The sequence below is a fragment of the Actinia tenebrosa genome, unplaced genomic scaffold, assembly GCF_029948245.1.
Source record: "Actinia tenebrosa isolate PJP-AT-01 unplaced genomic scaffold, QUT_ActTen_1.0 PGA_scaffold1__47_contigs__length_23844297, whole genome shotgun sequence".
NCBI classification, from domain to species: domain Eukaryota; kingdom Metazoa; phylum Cnidaria; class Anthozoa; order Actiniaria; family Actiniidae; genus Actinia; species Actinia tenebrosa.
In genome coordinates, this window is record NW_028292578.1 from 12,160,922 (window position 1) to 12,181,399 (window position 20,478).

At 35.1% G+C, this 20,478-nt stretch overlaps 2 protein-coding genes and 1 non-coding gene across 7 annotated transcripts in view; 2 read left to right on the forward strand and 1 right to left on the reverse strand.

Annotated features, from left to right (window-relative positions):
* Positions 1 to 1,252: 1,252 nt before the first annotated feature.
* LOC116303168 (radixin) lies at positions 1,253 to 14,566 on the forward strand. Of its 2 annotated transcripts, none has more exons than XM_031712663.2 (17): positions 1,253 to 1,313; positions 1,660 to 1,789; positions 1,962 to 2,045; positions 3,701 to 3,796; positions 5,329 to 5,433; positions 5,841 to 5,930; positions 6,523 to 6,590; positions 7,341 to 7,424; positions 7,781 to 7,927; positions 8,442 to 8,538; positions 8,620 to 8,783; positions 9,177 to 9,286; positions 9,875 to 10,026; positions 10,531 to 10,635; positions 10,800 to 11,000; positions 11,464 to 11,641; positions 12,552 to 14,566. In XM_031712663.2, the coding sequence occupies exons 2-16, from the start codon at positions 1,778 to 1,780 to the stop codon at positions 11,626 to 11,628; spliced, it is 1,680 nt and encodes a 559-aa protein (XP_031568523.1). In that variant the 5' UTR covers positions 1,253 to 1,313; positions 1,660 to 1,777; the 3' UTR covers positions 11,629 to 11,641; positions 12,552 to 14,566. The 2 variants fall into 2 exon arrangements, with proteins under 2 accessions (XP_031568523.1, XP_031568524.1); XM_031712664.2 differs by having other exon boundaries at positions 1,286 to 1,381.
* On the reverse strand, positions 4,436 to 4,509 carry LOC116303177 (small nucleolar RNA SNORD34). The gene has a single exon (XR_004197921.1). It is a non-coding gene; the product is annotated as a small nucleolar RNA SNORD34 (small nucleolar RNA).
* A 231-nt stretch (positions 14,567 to 14,797) lies between the features above and the next one.
* LOC116303169 (radixin) overlaps positions 14,798 to 20,478 on the forward strand; it is a 36,670-nt gene continuing 30,989 nt past the window's right edge. The window contains exons 1-4 of one of the 4 annotated variants that reach the window (XM_089032387.1): positions 14,798 to 14,948; positions 19,745 to 19,878; positions 20,070 to 20,153; positions 20,284 to 20,379. In XM_089032387.1, the coding sequence (XP_088888513.1) occupies positions 19,867 to 19,878; positions 20,070 to 20,153; positions 20,284 to 20,379 (192 nt within the window). In that variant the 5' untranslated portion in view covers positions 14,798 to 14,948; positions 19,745 to 19,866. Of the gene's footprint in view, positions 14,949 to 18,294; positions 18,471 to 19,368; positions 19,485 to 19,744; positions 19,879 to 20,069; positions 20,154 to 20,283; positions 20,380 to 20,478 lie in introns of those variants that run through there. The other 3 variants (XM_089032390.1, XM_089032389.1, XM_089032388.1) reach the window with 3 other exon arrangements.

Below are 20,478 nucleotides of genomic sequence, written 5' to 3' on the forward strand. Positions count from 1 at the left end.
CTGAAGTTTTAATTTGTAGTTTTAGACTGGATACAATTTACAGGGTTCTGTAGCATCTTTAAATGAGTAGACAAGCGTTGCGCAGTCGAATAAATCGTTAAGAAAATGAGAATGAGAAGAAAAAAGAAAGAAAAGAAAGAAAGAAACGAACATATAAATGGAAGAAAAAAGAAATTGAATGAATGATCAGAAGCAATGAACAAATAAACACACACACACAAAAAGAAAAGAAAACAAAGAAACAAAGAAAGAGAGAAAGAAAGAAAGAAAGAAGCAAGTTAAAGGAAAGAAAGAATAAGAGAATGACTAAAAGAGTGAATGATCAAGAATGAACAAACTTATAAAGAAACTAAACAACGAACGATGAATGAATTGATAATTTGTAACTGGAGAGCTCAAAATAAAAATACAAAACAGCCACCTGTGGTCACAATGCTTTTAAAAATCTCTTCCGTTCGCATTCTCATGCCATAGCTCACTTCCGTAGTGATTACGAAGCATAAAACGCGAATATAGATCATAAGTAATTTGAGGTTAATGTCAAAGGATCTTTATTAGCGATGGAGTACCCAAGTATGATGTCAGTATCACGTATATCGATATATCGTCAGAAATATATCCTCTCTTCCTTTTCCGCGCAAATTCCTAATCAAAGATCGTGCCATTTCTGATTGCAAATACTGCGAACTTTCTTTATTGCGTACCTTGGATTTCGCCAATTTTTCCCGGGTATGGGAGGGGGGGATCGATGGGGGATCGATGGGGGGTATACTGGGGGGGGGGGGGGGGGGGCAGGGATGATTTTCGTATCTCTCTCTAGGGGTTGAAATTGTAAGTCATTTCCTAGGAAAAGCCGTGTTTTTTTCGCCTCAAAATTTTGTGCTTAAAAATTAAAAATCTTGTGTGTCAAAGTGGTACGTAGTGGGAGGGAATGCTACGCATTTATTCAAATTACGTCACGTGATTTAGCTTTGTATAATGATAGTAATGAAGGTTTAAATTTTATCGTCGTCACTGTTATTAATTTCTCTCACCTTAATGTCGGAGGCTAAAATAATATCTCGAAAATAATACGTTTCCAAATAAACAACTTTATAAACTCGAAGTTTTTTTAACCTAACTTTTCACGACGACTTTCACTTTACTTCAGCGCATTGCGTGACTGTATAAAGCTAATAGGATCTGGATCCAAATATGCGCCCGCGATCCAGCAGGTATTTCCCAAGAGGGGGGTCAATATATTAAGGTTTGGGATTACATCAATGAGCCTATTACTTGGTACACCCATCTTGCGACGGAGGAGTCAAAATTAGGTATGCTTGAAAAGCCAGCTAAAAATACTCTTTGTTACAAATATTTTCCTCTTAGAACGACATTTTAAGTAAGTTTAACCTTTAGTCTTTATGCTCTATTAATTTGAGATGAAAGTTTTGACTTTTTCGAGTCAAAACTAAGAAATGACCCAGCGCTACTCGGAAATATCTAAACTTCCTTAACCGCATATTTCTGAGTAAAAATTAAGTTAAGCCAAAAATTTGAGTTGGTTATGGCCCTTTTTATTTATTGTTCATTTTATAGGAGAAAAAGGTCAGTCCTTTTATTACTTTGAGGCTCGTGGTCTTAATTTTTGATATCGTATCGTCTTTCGTTCTGTCTTAGGTGCAGTTTCGCTTTTGGTGTAGTTGGACGTCGACCAAAACTCACAAATCTTTCATTCATCTTTCGTACTTTTATTCATCGATTCATCTCGTAGCTGGTGTTATACTAAAAAACCAAGATGCCTAAACCGGTGAGTACAAATCACCTTTCTATTAATTTAGAATTTGATTTTTATGTGACACTTCTAGGCGGCCGTAACAATGGCGTGCATACTTTAGTTATAACGTCGATAATCATATCAAATTGCCGTCCATGTGTTTCGGACCTCTAGCAGAGCTGCTCTTTTCTTCTCTTTCCTACAGATAAACGTGAAGATCACCACCATGGATGCAGAGTTAGACTTTGCAATCCAATCTAGTACAACTGGCAAGCAACTTTTTGATCAGGTATTTATATAAGCATTCCTTATGTACATGCGAATTAAGGTGTCTTCGTCGCTCTTTCATTGGATGACATTTCAAGATAAGGCCTATAACGCCAAAATAATGACTTAATGAATATTCTGACCTCATATTATTCCTGTGATTAATGAATATTTGATTGCAAAGAAGAGTGGAAATGGGTGTGGCCCTCTCGTATTGGTTGCCCTTGGCAACAATGTGAGTACACCCCCTCAGTGCAAAATCTGTGGTCCGTTTATTTTAAAATTTTGAAATCTGAAAAATGCTGTTTTGGTTTGTGTGAGAATTCAAGCAAAGGTAAGAACGATTTTCCAACAATTCTGTTAAGATTCTAGTGCAATTCGTTATTCTCAAATTCCTTTTCCATTTGTTTTGATCCAGTGGTGCCTAACAATTTTTTTTTGAAATAAGACAATGTCACAGTTGTCTTACAATAGCTGTTGTTTTCATCAAAAGATAAGAACAGTGTTTATCATGAAGACAGGAATGTTTTTCTATTGTCTTGCCCAATCAAGCATAAAAGTGGGCTCAATCCAACAGAGTACAACTATCTTTTTTTCAAGGGTTTATTTATTGATTCTAAATAAGTAAAGTTCAAAATGATAAATTTATCTTGCAGCTCAGTCTAAAATTTAAATCATAACCTCAGTATTTGATTATTTTGAGTAGTTTCTGTTTGAATTGTAATGACATCATAAAGTGCAGAATGCCTTTCATAGTTGGTCCTTGAAAAAAATATGAAAATACTAAACCCACTTGTCGACTTGTTATATTCAAAGTGGCACTTAAAACATAGTTCTAAGCTGATATCACCGAGGCATCTGGGTATTCAACCACGTAAGGCATCAATGAACGATATAATTTTTATATTAAATACTACAAATTTGAATTTCATAACCATTGAATCATGCACTTTGACTATAAAAGTCTAATATAACTACTATTTATATATTTTTGGACTTCTTTTTTTATCATATCGTATATAGATCATCATTTGTGTAACACTACATTATTTTGATGTATTTATCTCAAATACAAATCAGAAAGATTAGCAAATTGGATTTCATCAATTTTTTAATTTAATCTTTGAAGACAACCCTGTTCTAAGTAATGTTTAATAAACGAGCAGGAGTGTTTTATCGGGTATAAAACACGAGGCGCAGCCGAGTGGTTTTAGACCCGATAAAACATGATCTGCGAGATTATTAAACGGCTTAGAAAACTTATGATGTTTGTTCTCATTGTGTACCGATTTTTTTACAAAATGAACCAAGTTTGATAGAGAAAATCCAAGTTAAAGTTTATGCAAATGAAGACGAATCTTTATCAGATTTAAAATCACCTTCATGGTCATGATTTCTATTGTGTTTTCTTCATGAATTATTAATGAGTTTTCTAACATGTAATACTAAAGTTGAAACAAAAGAATCAATGCAGTGAATTGATGGGATTAATAATTTAGTGCCAATATGTCTCATGACTATAACCTATCTATTTAATGGATTTGTTATAATTACTCTATTAAAAATTTAACAAAAATATTAACATTACAATTGTTGGTGCTTTTATGATTTTTGTTGAAGTTAAAACATTGATCTATTTCTTTTTGTTGAAGTTAAAACATTGATCTATTTCTCCAGGTTGTCAAGACTATTGGTCTTCGTGAAATTTGGTACTTTGGTCTCCAATATGTTGATAGTAAAGGTCTGATTGCTTGGTTAAAGCTCAATAAAAAGGTACAGAAAATATTTATGATAGACTCCTTGTAGTGATTTCTTAGAGGAATTTATTGTTCTGGGGGACGAGACACTAGGCCATCTTTCCTTATGCAAAAAATTGTTTTGGTCCCAAGACCAATTCCTCAAGGGACTCAGTGACAAGTTCCTTTGTGGGTGAAAGTACACTGTTACACTGTTCTTTCTTCATAAATTATTAAAATGAGGTATTGGAAGTATGCCTGTGGTTAATGTTTAAACATCACACCACTCAGCATATTGTTCATAGTAGCCCACTGTGGTTTTTCTGATCAAGTGGTCGTGCACATCAAGGGGGAATGAAGGCTTTGTGCAAACAAAGGACTGTGTCATTTTTTCTTTGTTTCTCAACCTCATTTCTACCAGAAAACTAGTGATCAATCGATCAAAACATTAAAAGTGCTATTAGAAACAAATGAAAGTACTGTATAACTAATGTTATGAGGGAACAATAAACTGTGTAATAATTATTCCTTTGTTTCTTGAGTCTCATTTCTGCCCAGATTGTTGGTAATCACACAACTAAAACATCCCCAAAACAGTTTCACAATGCACTGCAATGTTACATCAACCCAGTTTTTCCCTCAAACTTGGAATGCCTAATATATTACTATAGACTTTGATTTTCTCAGACATTTAGTGTTATCAGAGTAAAACTCAAACAATGTGGGTAAGATTGGTCATCACAGAAAATCATGAGAAAAAAGTGTTGTGCTATTAGAAACTAATTAGAGTAGATAATATTTAGAGATGGTTACGAAGCATACAAAAATAATGAAAGAAAAATGTTATTAGAAAGAACTGATTTTGGCGATGACCACATCCCTTGGGAATGCAGGGTGAATTACTATGTCACTTCCAACCAAATCCTAGTTCAAGCATGATTATGACATGCCTATGAATATAGAAATGACACCTTTTGTTTAAGGAAAAGCTTCCTCAAATATTTGTCCTTAGTATCAATAAATCCACGAATTGTCTTACTATAAGCCCCATGACTCAGCTTACTGTTTATTCCTAAGAAAGGTTTCCCTGGAGAAATATTGTGCATTAAAACCATGTAAATAAAGGTTTATTTTCAAGAGATTATTACTTAGTAGTGCCTCAGGGTTATTATGGTGTATTCTTGCTTTCTGATTGGTTGGGGGTGTGTGTGTTATGAGAGCACACAGCATGAGCACACATTTAAAAAAAATTTATCTAAAATATTCTACAGGGGTGGTAAGGGGGATTCTCTGCACAGTTCAGGACAGTAAAAAATTATAATCATGGTTCACAGAAATTAATATTAATTGTTCAGGATTCATGGATTTTAGAACATGCTAGTATTGGATCACAGAAAAGGATGAATTTTGATCTCATCACAGATCATAAAAATTTAAAAAAATTGTGATCACAATTTCACTTGAATAGACCAATTTTGAATTCCAAATTACCACTGTGTTCTTTGATTACGGACTCATTTACACAGGGTTAGCCTTTATATTTTTCAATATATTTCAATTTTTCTTTAGGTAACAGCTCAAGATGTCAAGAAAGAAGACCCTCTTCATTTTAAGTTCATTGTCAAGTTCTTCCCAGAGGATGTTGGAGAAGAAATCATACAGGAAATTACTTTGGTGGGTGTTGAAGTTTATACATGTAGTTCCATTTTCATACAATATAGGTGTACCTTACATTGTTACATGAATTGCCTCTTTTTAACTTTTTGAGTTCACAAGAAACTTCTAGCCTTTATTTCATGCAAAAATATTCATGTGTTCAATGATGGTCTGCTGGATTTCAAAGTGTTTTTATTGTAGAAGTTGTATATTTTTTACTTCACTGTAAGAGTTTTTGTTTTTTCAAATTTTTTAAATCTCTGCAAACAGCACAAATTGAAAAACAAGTGCACATGTGCACGTTATATTCACCTGTAAGGGAATATAGCAGCATAAGACGTTTATTGTAACCAATGAGTACTTCAGATTTATCATATTCACTTGTGTAAATATACTAATATTCTTATTATTTATTACTTTTACAGAGGATGTTCTATTTACAAGTCAAAGAGGCTATTCTAAATGATTCTGTTTACTGTCCGCCAGAAACATCTGTTCTTTTGGCTTCTTATGCTGTAAGTACAACCAAAAATATTTTACGTATGAAGAGTCCATAAACACCTTTAACGATTTTAAGCAAGGCAGCCTGAATCCCAGCCTAGATTCTTTACTATTAAGCAGAAAAACTCCTCAAGTCAAAAAATCTGGAGAAATTTTAACGAACTTTAACTTTTAACAAATTTTAATAAAAATCCTTTAAATGTTTTTGGAAAAATGAAAGTCCCATAGTGACATAAAACCATGTTTATTAAAATCATACTTATTTACTTGCCTTATGATTGAGGTCCATTTGTAGGATAAGACAAATGAGTATTTTTTATAACAATTATTTCCAAAATGAATAACACTTTTCATTCTTTGAGCATGTTTATTACATGTAAGAATAAATACCTTTGTTTAACCTCAAACAACCTCATCCTGAAATGCTTGAATGCGAGGCTCACGGGGGGAATCTATTGTTCAAGTCAACATGACTGCTGTGTGAGAAAGGTTCATGTACTATGCTTGTAATAAAAGTTATACAGAACTCAAAGTAAAAGGAAAGTAATACTACAACTTATAGACCCCACCAGCTTTTCTCATGTTTAATTTATTAATTTATTTTAGTGTCAAGTAAAGTATGGAGATTGGGATTCGAGTAAAGATATATCCAAGGATAGATTGCTACCTCAAAGGTTAGTTTGGAATCCACTGCATTCATTCAATCCCCCATCCCATCCATCCATTAAAAAAAAAATTGGGTAAAAGATCCATTCATTTTATTTATTCCATCTTTCCTTTTCAGCTATTCATTCTATTGATCCATCCATTCCCTTCCACTGATACAGCAGTCCATTCACCCTGTCACATTCATTTCACCCAATGTGTAGTTCCAGAAATTATGCATATCCAAACCCCACACAGATGATTTTTTATTAAGACCCCCCACCCCCAGAAACTCCAATTTTCTTACATACAAACTTAGTAGTTTTGTTTTTTCTGACCCCCTACCCCTCAGAAGTTCCAAATTTCTCTGGGGGGGGGGGTATGGATAATTTTTGGAACTACTTCTACATCCTTTCTGTCTATCAGTCATTTAGTCAGTCAAGTCAAAAAACCACTCAATCTATCAAGTCTACCGGTTTATTAACTTAAGAAACAACTGCTCAAACATTTCAGAACAAAACAATGTCAACAGATTTCTTAGAGCTTCAGTCTTGATCTTTTAGATATTTGTTAGAGGTTGTCTTATAAATAAATAAAATAAATTAACTTTGTTTATAGAGGATAACACTTGACAGTAATACTACTGATAAACTCGTGGTCCTCTGTTAACGTCTCTAGTTAATTAGGGACGGGACCGCCATTAACATGATCATCCGAGCCACATGATCTTGATCTTTTAGATATTTTTTAGAGGTTCACTCTTGATTGTTCTATTACAGAGTGTTGGATCAACACAAGCTAGGACAGGAACAATGGGCAGAGAAGATCATGACATGGTGGAAGGAACATGAAGATACCATGAAGTAAGTCAATCGTTACAAGAGTAAATGCCCATTAGTTGCCTTGGAGCATGTCAGAATGCAGCTCAATTTGGAGGACATAACAATAGGTTTCCAATTCTCAGGAGATTGAAATTCTTTTGTTTTGTCCTCCAAATATTGAGCTGCTTTCATGTCAAATGCAAGGGGTCTACACTGTTGATATGATACAATAAACAGCGTTTGAGGCCCTAAAATTTTAGCACAATACCAAGGCTCTTTCTATTGCCCCTATCAAATGCAGCCCAGAAAAAAGGGTCTGTCATTGAGGTTTAACTTTAAAAAATACGAAAAAGTATAGATAATAAATTTCTGATATTGCCTGTTGTATTTATATTCAGAGATGACGCCATGATGGAATATCTGAAAATCTGCCAGGATCTTGAAATGTATGGTGTGAATTACTTCGACATCAAGAACAAGAAGGGCACTGGATTGCTGTTGGGTGTGGACGCTCTTGGACTGAACATCTATGAGAAGGAAGACAGGTGAATAAAGATGATACTTTGGTATAATAAGGGGTCGGTATCAGTGTGGATGCTCAAGGTCACCTATAGATAATTAATGTATTGTAGCAACCAGAGCTCAATCTATATTGTTTACTGAAATATTGAGTTTGTTTGTTGAGTCCCCAGTCATGATCACAGGATTCGTGCTACTCCTTAAACTCCTTGAATTTTTGCTTTGGTCATTACTTGCATGGTTCTGAAATAGATCTAGTCAGAAAGACTGGAAAATCTGAAAGTCGGCCACGTGCACCACCGTGTAGAACCTTGGAATATGTTTGCTGAACATACTCCTTGAAAATTTATTTTTGGGTCCTTGTTTACTCCTTGAATAGTCCTTGAATTTTAAGTGGTTACCTCAGCACGAACCCTGTGATCACTGACCAAATTATTTTAAGTTTGATTTTACCTCGTTTCTGGATCAATCTTAACCAAACAACCTAGATCAAAATGACCCCTGAGGAATTGAATGAATGAATAAATGAATCTCTTGCAGACTAACACCAAAGATTGGATTCCCATGGAGTGAAATCAGAAACATCTCGTTCAATGACAAGAAATTTGTCATCAAGCCAATTGACAAGAAAGCGCCAGTAAGTATATTAAAAAATCTTGGTACTGTACCTCAATTACATTTATGAAATATTGTAACACTTTCACTGTACAACTTTCAGGATTTCATCTTCTTTACCGAACGTTTGAGAATTAACAAGCGCATCTTGGCATTATGCATGGGCAACCATGAACTCTACATGCGCCGAAGAAAGCCTGACTCCATTGAAGTTCAGCAGATGAAGAAACAGTGTGTTGAGGAGAAAGCAGTGCGTGATGCTGAACAGTAAGTTTATCCATTTCCATGCAATCATCTTGGAACAAAGTGGGTTCAATAATGCAATTTCAAATGTTGCAATAATACACGAATTGTCAAAAATCAAAATTTTATCTGAAAGCATTTGTTGGAGGCATCTCTAGGGAATTTCTTATAACATTCACACTTTTCAAAAGTCATATCTTCGCAAATTTTGAACTTAAAAGCTTTGCAGTTTTACTGATTTTAACATTCTCTTTCCAGCTATGGTAATTCTTTTTTTTTTTTAATACCCAAAAATACCTGATACAGGCTGTATAAGTTAACTCTATCTCCACAACTACCCTGTCGAAGAGGGTTTTAATTAGTCATTTTGGTAAGAAAGTTGATTACTATCGTCACTGATTCAGCATTCTTTTTCAGTGCAAAGATAAAGCGGGAGAAAAAGAAACGTGAAGAAAATGAAGAAAAGCTTAGAGAACAAGAAAAGAGACAGTTAGAGTTGGAAGAGAGACTCAAGCAACAAGAAGAAGGTAGATCATATATTTATGTCAGTGGCCTTGTTACATGTAGATGGGAACAAAACAACATATTCCGGTAGTATCGTCGTGTAAGGGCTAACGAAGTATGCTATAGGTTTCGGAACGCACTAGTGGAACCTTTTTGAGGATTTTAGTTCTCCTCCCTTAGAAACAAAATTACGACTACTTGAAATTTGAATTTGAATAGAATTCCCCTGACAATTCTCATAGACGATATAGCCCATATTCCTTTTGAAGACCATTGAACTGAGCAAAAGAAAGTAGTAGTTCTAGTAGTTTTAGTAAATGACTATAATGCAAGTGACCTATTGCCGTCGTGTGACCACACATACAGGTCCTATTATGCGGTAGTCCTATTCATAACACATACATAGAGTAACTTTTATTATTATATTTGGGAGACTTCTGCTTTTTGTTTTTCACTGCCGCCAGTCAACGATCTTAAGGGTTCCAACTGATCAATTTTGATTGACAGCAGCAGGAGTTTTTTTTAATAGCTTGCATAATTTTAAACACTTTTATGAGGCCGGGTTGAATTTGGGTGGAAAATCAAGTGAAATCCTGGTTATGTTTGCACAGAAAAGAGAAGAAAGGATGAAGAACTTGAAATGCTTCAAAAAGAAAAGCAAGAAATACTTCTTGTGAAGGATACTGAATTAACCAAACTGATGGAAGAGAACCAGAAGGCTCTCCTTAAACTGCAAGAGTCTGAGAAGGAGAAGGAAGACCTGGTGAGTATTGGTTACCTCTGAGCTTGCCTGAGGAAGCCAGAGAGCCCAGAGAAAATTCTTGAATCCTACATTTAGGAGACCCAAAATACTCCACTCCCATGCAGATGTGTGATTCCATAGATCTTTCCCAAATTGGTCTAAAAAGTTAGGACCACGAAAACAATGGTTCCCATTTGAGTTTACACTTGATGAGATACATTGTAATAATGATTACTGTCATCATCTCATCAAGTGTAACCTTGACTTGAAGTCATTGTTTTGATTTGATAGTTTAAACTTGATGCTTTCATTTGATTATGAACGCATTGTAGGACTGTTTTAGGGGACAAGATAGCTTCTTCTTTCCTGGTCCTAAAACAGTCCCTGAATGCACTGCAATGCCAACTCGACCCAGATTTCACCTCCCACTGTAGAATGGCTAATAATTGCGCCGTCACTTTACTACCCTTGAATTCCCTAAATCCATTTTGTTTTTTTCCTAATTTCCCCATTCCCTGCCTAAAGTCTGAAAAGGTGCATCTAACTGAAGAAGAGAAGGAAAAAATCCGTCTTGAGAAAGAAAGACAAGCAGAGGAGCTGAGGATACAACTGGAAGAGAACCAGAAGGCGGTAAGTCCAGGGAGAATTCTCTTTTAACCCATTAACAAGTTGTCCATTGACCGGTCTTTATTTTAAACCCAGCTGCTTGAATAGAACATACCTTTAATTTGTTTCTACTAGTACTGAATATGGTTGAGGTGCAATAGTAACTAATTTTGCTGACTAACTTGTAGCTTGAGGTAGCTAGGGTAGAAAGAGAGGAGAAGCATAAGGCACTGGAGGAACTGCAGTTACAGGTCACACAGAAGGAAGAAGAGGAGGAGGCCAAGACTGCTGACCTGCAGATGAATGCAGCTGATGAGAGCCTCCTTAGGTCTGAAGAGAACCGTTTGACTCAAGCTGACAAGAACCAAAGAATGCAAGAGCAGTTGTCTGTGAGTACAGTAATAATTTAACATTAATAGCATTTTTCACAGATGTCGTCACAATTGTGCATCATGGAGTGGGTTGTCCTTCACGAATTTGCAAGATGTGATCCTATTGGAGGGGGCACATGTGTAAAACAATAGAAAACAATGACCTTTTCCCAACCCCGCCCCTAAACCTAACCAATCACAGGGGACGTTGCAAATTCGTGAAGCCTAACTCCATGAAATTGAAATGCGGACAAGCCTAGCCAAGCGGACTGCTAATATGTTGCAACCATATTTTGTAGTCAATTGGTTCCAGGTCATGGAAAAATTATGGTTTTCTGACTGATATTGTTCTTCTTTTCCATGTAGCCAAAGACCTTTATTATTTTGCAATGTTTGACCGCATTTCAATCTCACAAGACTTTGGAATATCTATATTTAGTATAATACATGTATACTAATCATTCCTTAATATTTTCTATAGAGTCTGTCAGCCGAACTTAACCAGGCCAAGGATGCTAAGAAAGCAACACAAATGGACATAATTCATGCCGAGAACATGAGGCAAGGAAAGGACAAGTACAAGACCCTGAAACAAATCAGGCAGGGCAACACCAAGAGCAGAATTGATGAATTCGAAAGCATGTAAATCTCTTCATCAGGTGAGTCATGGTATTTTTCTTCTAGGTGTCGTAATAAAAATCTATTAAGCTTTGCCAGTTGTATCACAACCTGGGACATTCATTCACAACAGAGACAGGGTCCAACTAAGCGAAAACCCAAAGATCAAATTAGAATTTAGAAGTGGATTTTTGAGGTGGGAGGAAAACGGGAGAACCTGGAGAAAAACCCTTAAAGTGCAGGAGAGAACCAATAAACAACTCTACTCACATGGGATAAGCCCTTGAAGTGCAGGAGAGAACCAATAAACAACTCTACTCACATGGGATAAACCCTTGAAGTGCAGGAGAGAACAAATAAACAACTCTACTCACATGGGATAAATGGGAACCTGGGAGTGAAACCCGAGTTGCCTTGGTGAGAGGTGGCATATTAGCAGCACGTGCCACCCCAAATAGCATAACGTGACAACCCACTGACAGCCTGCCATAAAGCTGCCAACATCCTAACATCAATCTACTGTACCTATTGACACACTTCCATTAACCGGCAGACAGTAACCCAGCAACACTCTTATAATAACTTAGCAGGTACTAGTTTGCACCCTACTGAAAATGGGCTAATACTTGAGCAACATCCTAACAATGCAAAGTTTGGGAACCATTTTTTTATTTCTTATTGTTCGTTTATTCAACCCATGAATAGCAAGTAGTCAAAAGACATTTGAGACATTTGCCAGGTGCAATTTTTTTCTTATTACATGTATCTTGTTAATAGTAACTTCAATCACATGAAACTCTACCACTAGACATTGTTTTCATAAATAATTAGTCACTATATAGACTTTTCTAGTAGCTAACCATTGTGAATGACCCGCTGACTGGCTGCTTATAACTATAAGGACTCTATAGCCTTATGTTTATTCTATTTCATTTTATCTTATCTTAACAGATAAAGGGCAATAGGATGGGAAGACCAATCATTCTTGCTCTAGTTGTGTGTTAGTTAATTAGGTAGATCACTAATTATAGCCCTGCTACTCTAGTAGTTCGGCAACATGAAAGCATAGATAGAAATAGAATCATCTCTTAAATAAATACCACTTAAATAAAACAATAAAATATAAGTACGATTTGTAGACCATTTTTCCAATGATTGAAAACTTCCTTGTTTAGTCCTGCTGCCCTTAAAGATTCGGATAGAATTTTTTGTATTTGATGTTTATTCTTTTTCATTGCTGCTTATAAAGTTGTTTAACTGCTGAAATATCTTGGTCAGAGAGAGATGCTTCCACATTGTTATTACAGATATGTTATCTTCATATAAATGATATAATTCCTTTGACAGCTGTGTTGCTTCTTGGGAGTGGGATGAAACCTCTCTTGCACTAAATGAAAACATTCTAGAGATTCGAGTATCTAAGTTGTTAATTTAGCCTCTTACAGAACTATTAACACATTGCTACTAACCAAGTCTCTGCATCAAGAAACCAAGGACCCTAGTTAAATAAGAATTATTTACTCGAACTGAAAGCAGCTTCAAAACTAGGTGTGACAGAGGTTCACATCTGTCACTCAAAGAAAAAGAAGCTGGATTCCTGGAGTCCTTTGTTTTTAGGCTGGAGACAGAAAAAAACAGCATTGTTGAGTCGAAAAACTGCTGGAGGAGGGAATATATCGTTCTAACTCAGCTGCCTTTTGTTGAGCTTTGGAACCTTTTGTGAAGAGCTTTGGTGAATTCTCAAGAGGTGTGCACAGCTGTGAAGGAAAAAACAATGATTATACCCTTTTGAAAACGTTTATGATCAAAGACCATCAAATCATAATATAACCAAATTATCTCTAATGACCTGGTTAAATGAAATCTCTTCCTCTGAAACCAGTTAAAGTTTTGATGACGATAATGATTGATGACACTATTATTATTGCCATTATGATTTTTTATATATGATTATTATTTCAATATTAGTAATGATAATAATGGCAATCTTAATACTTAATATATAATAATTAAAACTTTCATAAATATGATTAAAATCATAACGAGCAAAAATATATCAAAATTCTAAAAAAAATCATAAAATTATTAATTCCTAACTATTAATTTGTTTTGCTTATTGTAGTATAATCTATATAATTGTGATTTATAAGGTATTATTACTGTCATTAATTGTGAATATTTGTAACTGAACAGTGTGGAACAATTAAATATATTTTTAAAAATGTAAATCACCAATTCTCCCAATATTTATTAATAGTTTAGACAAATAGTTGGTTGAAATGCTAAATTCTTTTCATACAAACTTTTAAAAAGTTTAAAAAATCGATTAATTTTTATGCTGATGGGGGCAAACCCCATTCTACTTGGAATAAGCCCCTGACATATGACGTCACAGCATCTCAATTTGGATGAAGCCATAGTATTCCAATCTTGAGAATTGGAAACCTGTTAAGTCCTCCAAATTGAGCAGCATTCATATGTGCTGCAAGCTAGACCATTCTGTTTGGGTTATCAACATGGTGCATCCTGGTCTAGCTTTGGTACCAACATCTTGTTCTTTTTATGCAGTGCTGTTCAAAGCTAGACCATTATGTTTGGGTTATCAACATGGTGCATTCTGGTCTAGCTTGGGTACAAACATCTTGTTCTTTCCATACGGCTCTTTTTAAAGCTAGACCGTTTAGTATGGGGTGTGAACATGGTGCATTCTGGTCTAGCTTGGGTATAAACATGTTATTTCTATACAGTGCTGTTCACATCAAATCCATGATCAAATAGTGGTAAGTCATGTAAATAGATAGTCCAGTTAGTATGGGGGGAAAAACCAAGTTTATTTAACAGCAGTATTTTGTTTTTGGGTATATATTGCAGTGTTTTTGTAAAGAAATACACCGGAAATCGAAAGCCCTTACTCAAGTAAGTCCTCATGCAAGACAAACTGCTGATTAAAAATTACTGGTTTTCTATCTTTCTTTTTGTCTTTTGGTATTTGGATGTCATATTTTCAGTGATGAACTCACTCGAGTGACTTCATTCAAGACACGTTAAATTACATCCATAACATTCCAGACATACATATACAAATGACGTTCAATCTATTGCTATGGTGACCCTGTTGCTTTCCAGGCATGCATATCCCAATAAATGACGTCACGAGTGCGTTGACGTCATCACTTTGTTCCCAATCACGCATGGAATTTTGAATGAATGTTGCGTGAGCTCTTGGGAGTTGTCTTATTACTTGGAAAGAAACTCTGAAAGCATCCATAAGATTTAGTTGGAATATCGTCGGACTTAAAGTCAAATCAAGCCTTCAATTTACAATCTCTTCTCTGCACTCGATTTAAGGTAAGCTGTACACTGTTTATCACCCAAAATACTATTTATGTTTTGAGTTATTTAGTTATTGATTATTTCAAGATATCTACAAGGCTCTATTATAACCTCTCCACGCGATGGCCTTCTTTATCTCAATTTCCCGCCAGAGCATTCTGATATTTGTATATATATTCAAAAACGTTTTAGTCCAGTTGGTATAATTTAGTACGGATTCATATCAAGTATTTTTATTTAAAAAATTACATTAAATCACTGATTTAAAGGTTAATCTAACGAGTGTAAAGCTGTTATATAAAACAAATCGTTATAAAAAACGAATTGATACATAAAACAAATTGTTATATAAGGGTAAAGCACCAAAAGACTTTTCTAATTTTTGAAGAGTTGATTAGAGAGTTATTTTTCTTCGATCAAAGACAAGATATAAATAATAAGGATGGATGATTTCAACATTTCGAATGAAGTTTATCAAAAGTTCTTGAAATTTTTGAAAGTCCAATTATCTAATTCTTCAAAACATACGCCCTTTTAAAACATTGATCAATACATATATTTAAAAAAGAAAAGGAATATTTACAAACCAGGCAAGATTTATAAATTTGGTAATTGAAAATTTTCGAGTTAGAAATTACTACATTTGCATTGAATGTAAAAACGATCGCTTGATTAGGCACATTCTCAGAAGCTTATTCATTCTGCACGGCTCCAGTTCTCGAACGTTCAAAATACCAAGAATCCCACACCCCCGGTCTAGATTCAGGGGACTCGGTAATGAGCTAACTCTTTATTTACGAGTCTTAGACACGTAGAACAAGTTTGAACACATTCTAATCAAAGAACAAATGCCTTTTGATATTGTCACGGATAACCTTAACTACTTTGACGCGTTTACTAATAACACTTTACATATTCGACCAATTGCTCATACTACACATATTTAGGTATATTTTTTTATTTATTTTTAACCCAAAAAAATTTTTATAATATTTGAATACTTGAAACTTTCGGCGCTACAGACCAAAAAAATTTTTGTTGCTTACTTAGATATTCTACAATGTCTCCTATTTTATCCTCAGGTTATTTAATCTTTATGAATATTTATTGCAAATAAGAATAAATTTATCGCTTATTAATTTCAACTTCGGCACGAAACTCCATTAAATTTTGATCAAAGTCGGTGAACACACATCGATTAGTATGTCGTATGGAAACCAACTGAATTTTTTTGAATCCACTCATTTTCGAATGTGTTTATAAGCAAATATATGTACTATTTAAAGACTTCGCGTGCAAAAGAAAAACACTCCCTAAGATTATATCTAAGCTTCATCATTGATGACTTTCTCTTCCTTTGTATCCAAGTGCCATAACTTTCACCCCCTCCCCCTCTCCCCTGAGTCCATACTCCCCACCTATCCCCCATCGATTTCATTTGTTTCGAGTACTCAAATTCGGATTATTTTTATGATATTGGCTATTTTTGCATTTAAGTGTGGTTTGAGTAAAAGTCCGTAGGATTTAGTTGTTTACACAGGTTGTTTACCGTTCACATTGAATATGACCAACAGACCCCCCGGTAGTGATGATCAACATTCGTCTATTGACTACTGAGTAGATACCGAGTCTCCTCTTCGGGGATTAGTCAAAGCCTTAAGGTTTGAGTCTGTTTAAGAGCACTGACTCAATGACATGAAATTTTGGCATCAAACCTTAGAATTATATTTATAAATATTCTCGAATATATGAGCTATTTTTAGCTACCTGTAAATTCAAAGGTTAAACAAAGTTTATGTATTTATGTAAGTTGAGAAAGAAAGCTTCAGAATTCTATTTAAAAGCTTGATTGTACAATGATTTGTTCACTTACTAAACTTGTTCTTGTGTCTGTGTGTGGAGTTGATAGTCGGTAGGCTGCTCGCTCGTTTGTCTGTTGGTTCGTTCTTTTGTGTGTGTGTGTGTATTTGCGTGGTTCGTACGCTTTACCGTGAGTTTTCTGCGTGCGTTTGATATGCGTTGTTAAGTATGTTCATTTTTACTTGTGCTCGTTCTTTGCATGCTTTTCCGTTTAATGTGCGTGTGTTCGGTCTTGCTGTATGAGTGTATTCGTTTTAACTTGCTTGCACCTGTTCAAGTGTTCATCTTTTTCTTGCAAGCGTTTGCGTACGTGTACGTTCGCGTACGTTCGTGTAATTTGTTCGGCTTATGTGCGTGCGTTCGGTCTTGGTGTGTCTGATCGCTTTTTCTTGCTTACACTTGTTAGCTCATGTGTTCAATTTTTGTTGCCCGCGTTCGCGCATTTATTGTAGCGTACGTTCGTGTGGTTTGTCGTACAGTCTCATGTGCCTTCGGTCTGGGAGCGTGAGTATATTCGTGTTTTTTTACTTGCGCCCGTTTGTTCGTGTATTCGTTTTTTCTTGCGTGAATTCTTTCGTTCTTGTGGTGCGTTTTCACACCTGTTTGTGCGTAGTTACATTAATTATCTTTCCGGTTCGCATCAATCGCATGTGCGTCTCTTCGTTTCTTCGTGCCTCGTAGTATTCTTTTATGTTTACTCAATGATTTTTTGTCTTACACAATCTTTTCATAAGGTACAAAATAACTCGATCAGATACAAAGATGGTACCAAAAAGAAGTCAGTTTTTTTTCATCACAGCGCGTGAAATTACTACTCGTCCAATCAAAATGCTTAGACACTTTACCGTCACGGTCAAAGCACTGCGCGACGGTAACGCAAACTTTTCACCGTCATAAAACATTTTGTTTTTATAACGTCACTTAAGCTATTTATAGCTGCTCGTCAGAAAAATGGAATTCATAAAAGCAGTTTAAAGGTATATTTTATTCTATTTGTTTTGAACTGTTCTCGAAATTTCTAACTCTAAAATTAATCGACTTTAGCTTTTTTTAAACTTATTTCGGAAATTGAAAGTAGGAAAATGGAACTGTAGAAATGTGGTGAAAAAATGATAGAAGAAAGAACGAAAAAAACCCGAAAAAAATGGTATATTTTTCGATAATTATTTCATTATGGAAGTCGTAGTTTCCAATAATTATTTTTCTAACGGCAAGATTGTTCAAACCGATTCGAACCTTGATCAAAATTCATCACTAACACACACTCGACGCTCTCACAACTCTATTGACCAAAGACAAAAGATCCTACTACTTCATTACCAAAAATGGACATGTTTCTGACGAGTCAACATGGCGTCCAAGTGTGACAAAGTTTTGAAATTCACGACAAAACTGAATTTACTCAAACGGCTTGGTTAAACTTTGGAAAATCGTAATTAAAAGTGTCACAAACTCGACTCAAATATCTACAGACTGAGGTAGCTGAGATATATTACAATAATAATTCTATGAAGAGTTGTTATTTGGGAAAAAGTTGACTTTAAGAAGGAGAAATTAGACGAAACTTTGGAAAACTGCATCTTGTTTCCTTCATGCGAGAAAGAATTTTGAACACAAACTCTCGCAACGGAGAAATTATATTTGGCTCAATAATAGTTTTCGGTGAAGGAGTTTGAAGTAAGTCTCTTATTCTTGTATTTATAGAAAATGTAGTAGCATTTAGATAAATTGGAATTATTTTTATTTAATCTCAATTTTTGTTTTGTTTTTCAATTATTACTGAAGCTAGTATTTTGAAATTTTACTGAAGATTTTTTCGCTGTAGTTACTTTATGTAGTTACTCAAAAGTTCATTTATTTGTCCACCATTCATTTATTCTATTACTCATTCTTTTGTTTACCCAACTAACCTTTCATCGTATAGTACAATTCCCAGCGAGGTCGGAAATTAATTTTTCCGAATTTAATTCCAAGGGCTTTCGCCCGGAATAACCTCGTTCCCAAGCACTACAACTTACCTATATTATCTTCTACTATTTTCATTAGTGCCACGCGGTCCACATACTTTCATCGTATACGTTCATCCATCCATCTGAACTACCATTCATCCATCCATATACCATTAATCCGCCATCTACCATTCATCCATGCATGCATGCATCCGTTCATCCATCCATCTACCATTCATCCTTTCCTCCCTCTCTCAATCTATCTTTCTCTTTGTCTGTTGATTCATCCATATATCCATCCACTTTTCTCATTATTTAAAAAAACTGAAAAGCGCTCAAAGCCGTCTTGTTAGTTAAGGTTGGGGCATCCTCAGGAACCAAGGGGTAAAATTGCGTCGCTCTAGAATGAGATGAGGTTGGTTTGGTAGGGGAGGATGGGGAGATTATTGAAACCATTTGTTACCTCCTTGAATAGTATTCCTTTATTTACTGGGAGATATATAAACACAATCCCATTATCATTCATCCGACCGAACCATTCCTAAGAGCATGCACGTGGTCAAGCGTTCCAATACACCCTAGTTTCCATATCCCAGGGAGAGTTGGAAGGGAGAGGACGGAAACCTGGGAACGAGGTTGACACCCACCTTGCAGAGACAGAAAGTCTAAGCAGGTAGTCCAAAGAAACCTGTCGAAAAATATCACTTTTAATCCAAATTCTCCTTCAAAAATAGCCTCTCAAGTAAGCTAAAGACTTGTTTTAGCTCTTGTTCAACTTTGAAGTTTCAGTCTGGACTTTTATTGCTGATACGATAGGTAGTTTATCGCAAAAAGTTACAAACACTTGAAACTTCAGTTGAACTTCACTAAAATTTATTATCAATATTTGAAAATGTCGCCTCTTAAATAATTACTTCAGCGTCAAAACAAAGAAGACCTCGCTCTCCATTGATAGGAATTCTTTGCCTTGGATTTTTATATTGTTTTTCTTATTTTTTGTAGGTACTTTTTTTAGTTCGATATTTGGCGGTCGACGCAGTGATTCGACTTCATTCTTATTGATTTTCGTACTATTATTGCTATTTGTCTCGTAGCTGGTAAAAAAAACTCAAAAAAAAAACAAAATGCCTAAATCGGTAAGTACAATTTCCTTTTAAAAGTATCTTCATTTATAGTTTTTCATTTTATTTTCAGCTGCTCTGCGGCTTTTCCGAAGTTTACTGAATACTGCAAAGCTGCAAAACTTGGCGCGTCGTATCGAATTTCTGCATTTTGATAATATTTTCGTCTTTAACTTATTCAAATTTCCTTTCTTATTATTATGAAGATTAACGTTAAAGTAACAACTGTAGATGCCGAACTCGAGTTTGCTATCCAGTCTAGCACTACAGGAAAACAGCTTTTTGACCAGGTAAGTGAATAAATATTTATTTTCAACATCTTCGTAGAGTCAATATGAAGCTCTTCGCAAAGTTTACGTGAAGCTTATCATAATCTTGTATCAAAATATTTTATTGTTCTAATATTTTTTAATCCTCAAGGTTGTCAAGACTATCGGTATTCGTGAGATTTGGTATTTTGGGCTTCAGTTTACCGATACTAAAGGATATAGTGCCTGGTTGAAGCTAAATAAAAAGGTGAGCTTCCTTCAAAATACAAGGGGATTAAATTTTACGAGTATGAAGTATTTTAATGGAATGTTGATGGTGTGGATAGAGACACGACAATCTTGGCAC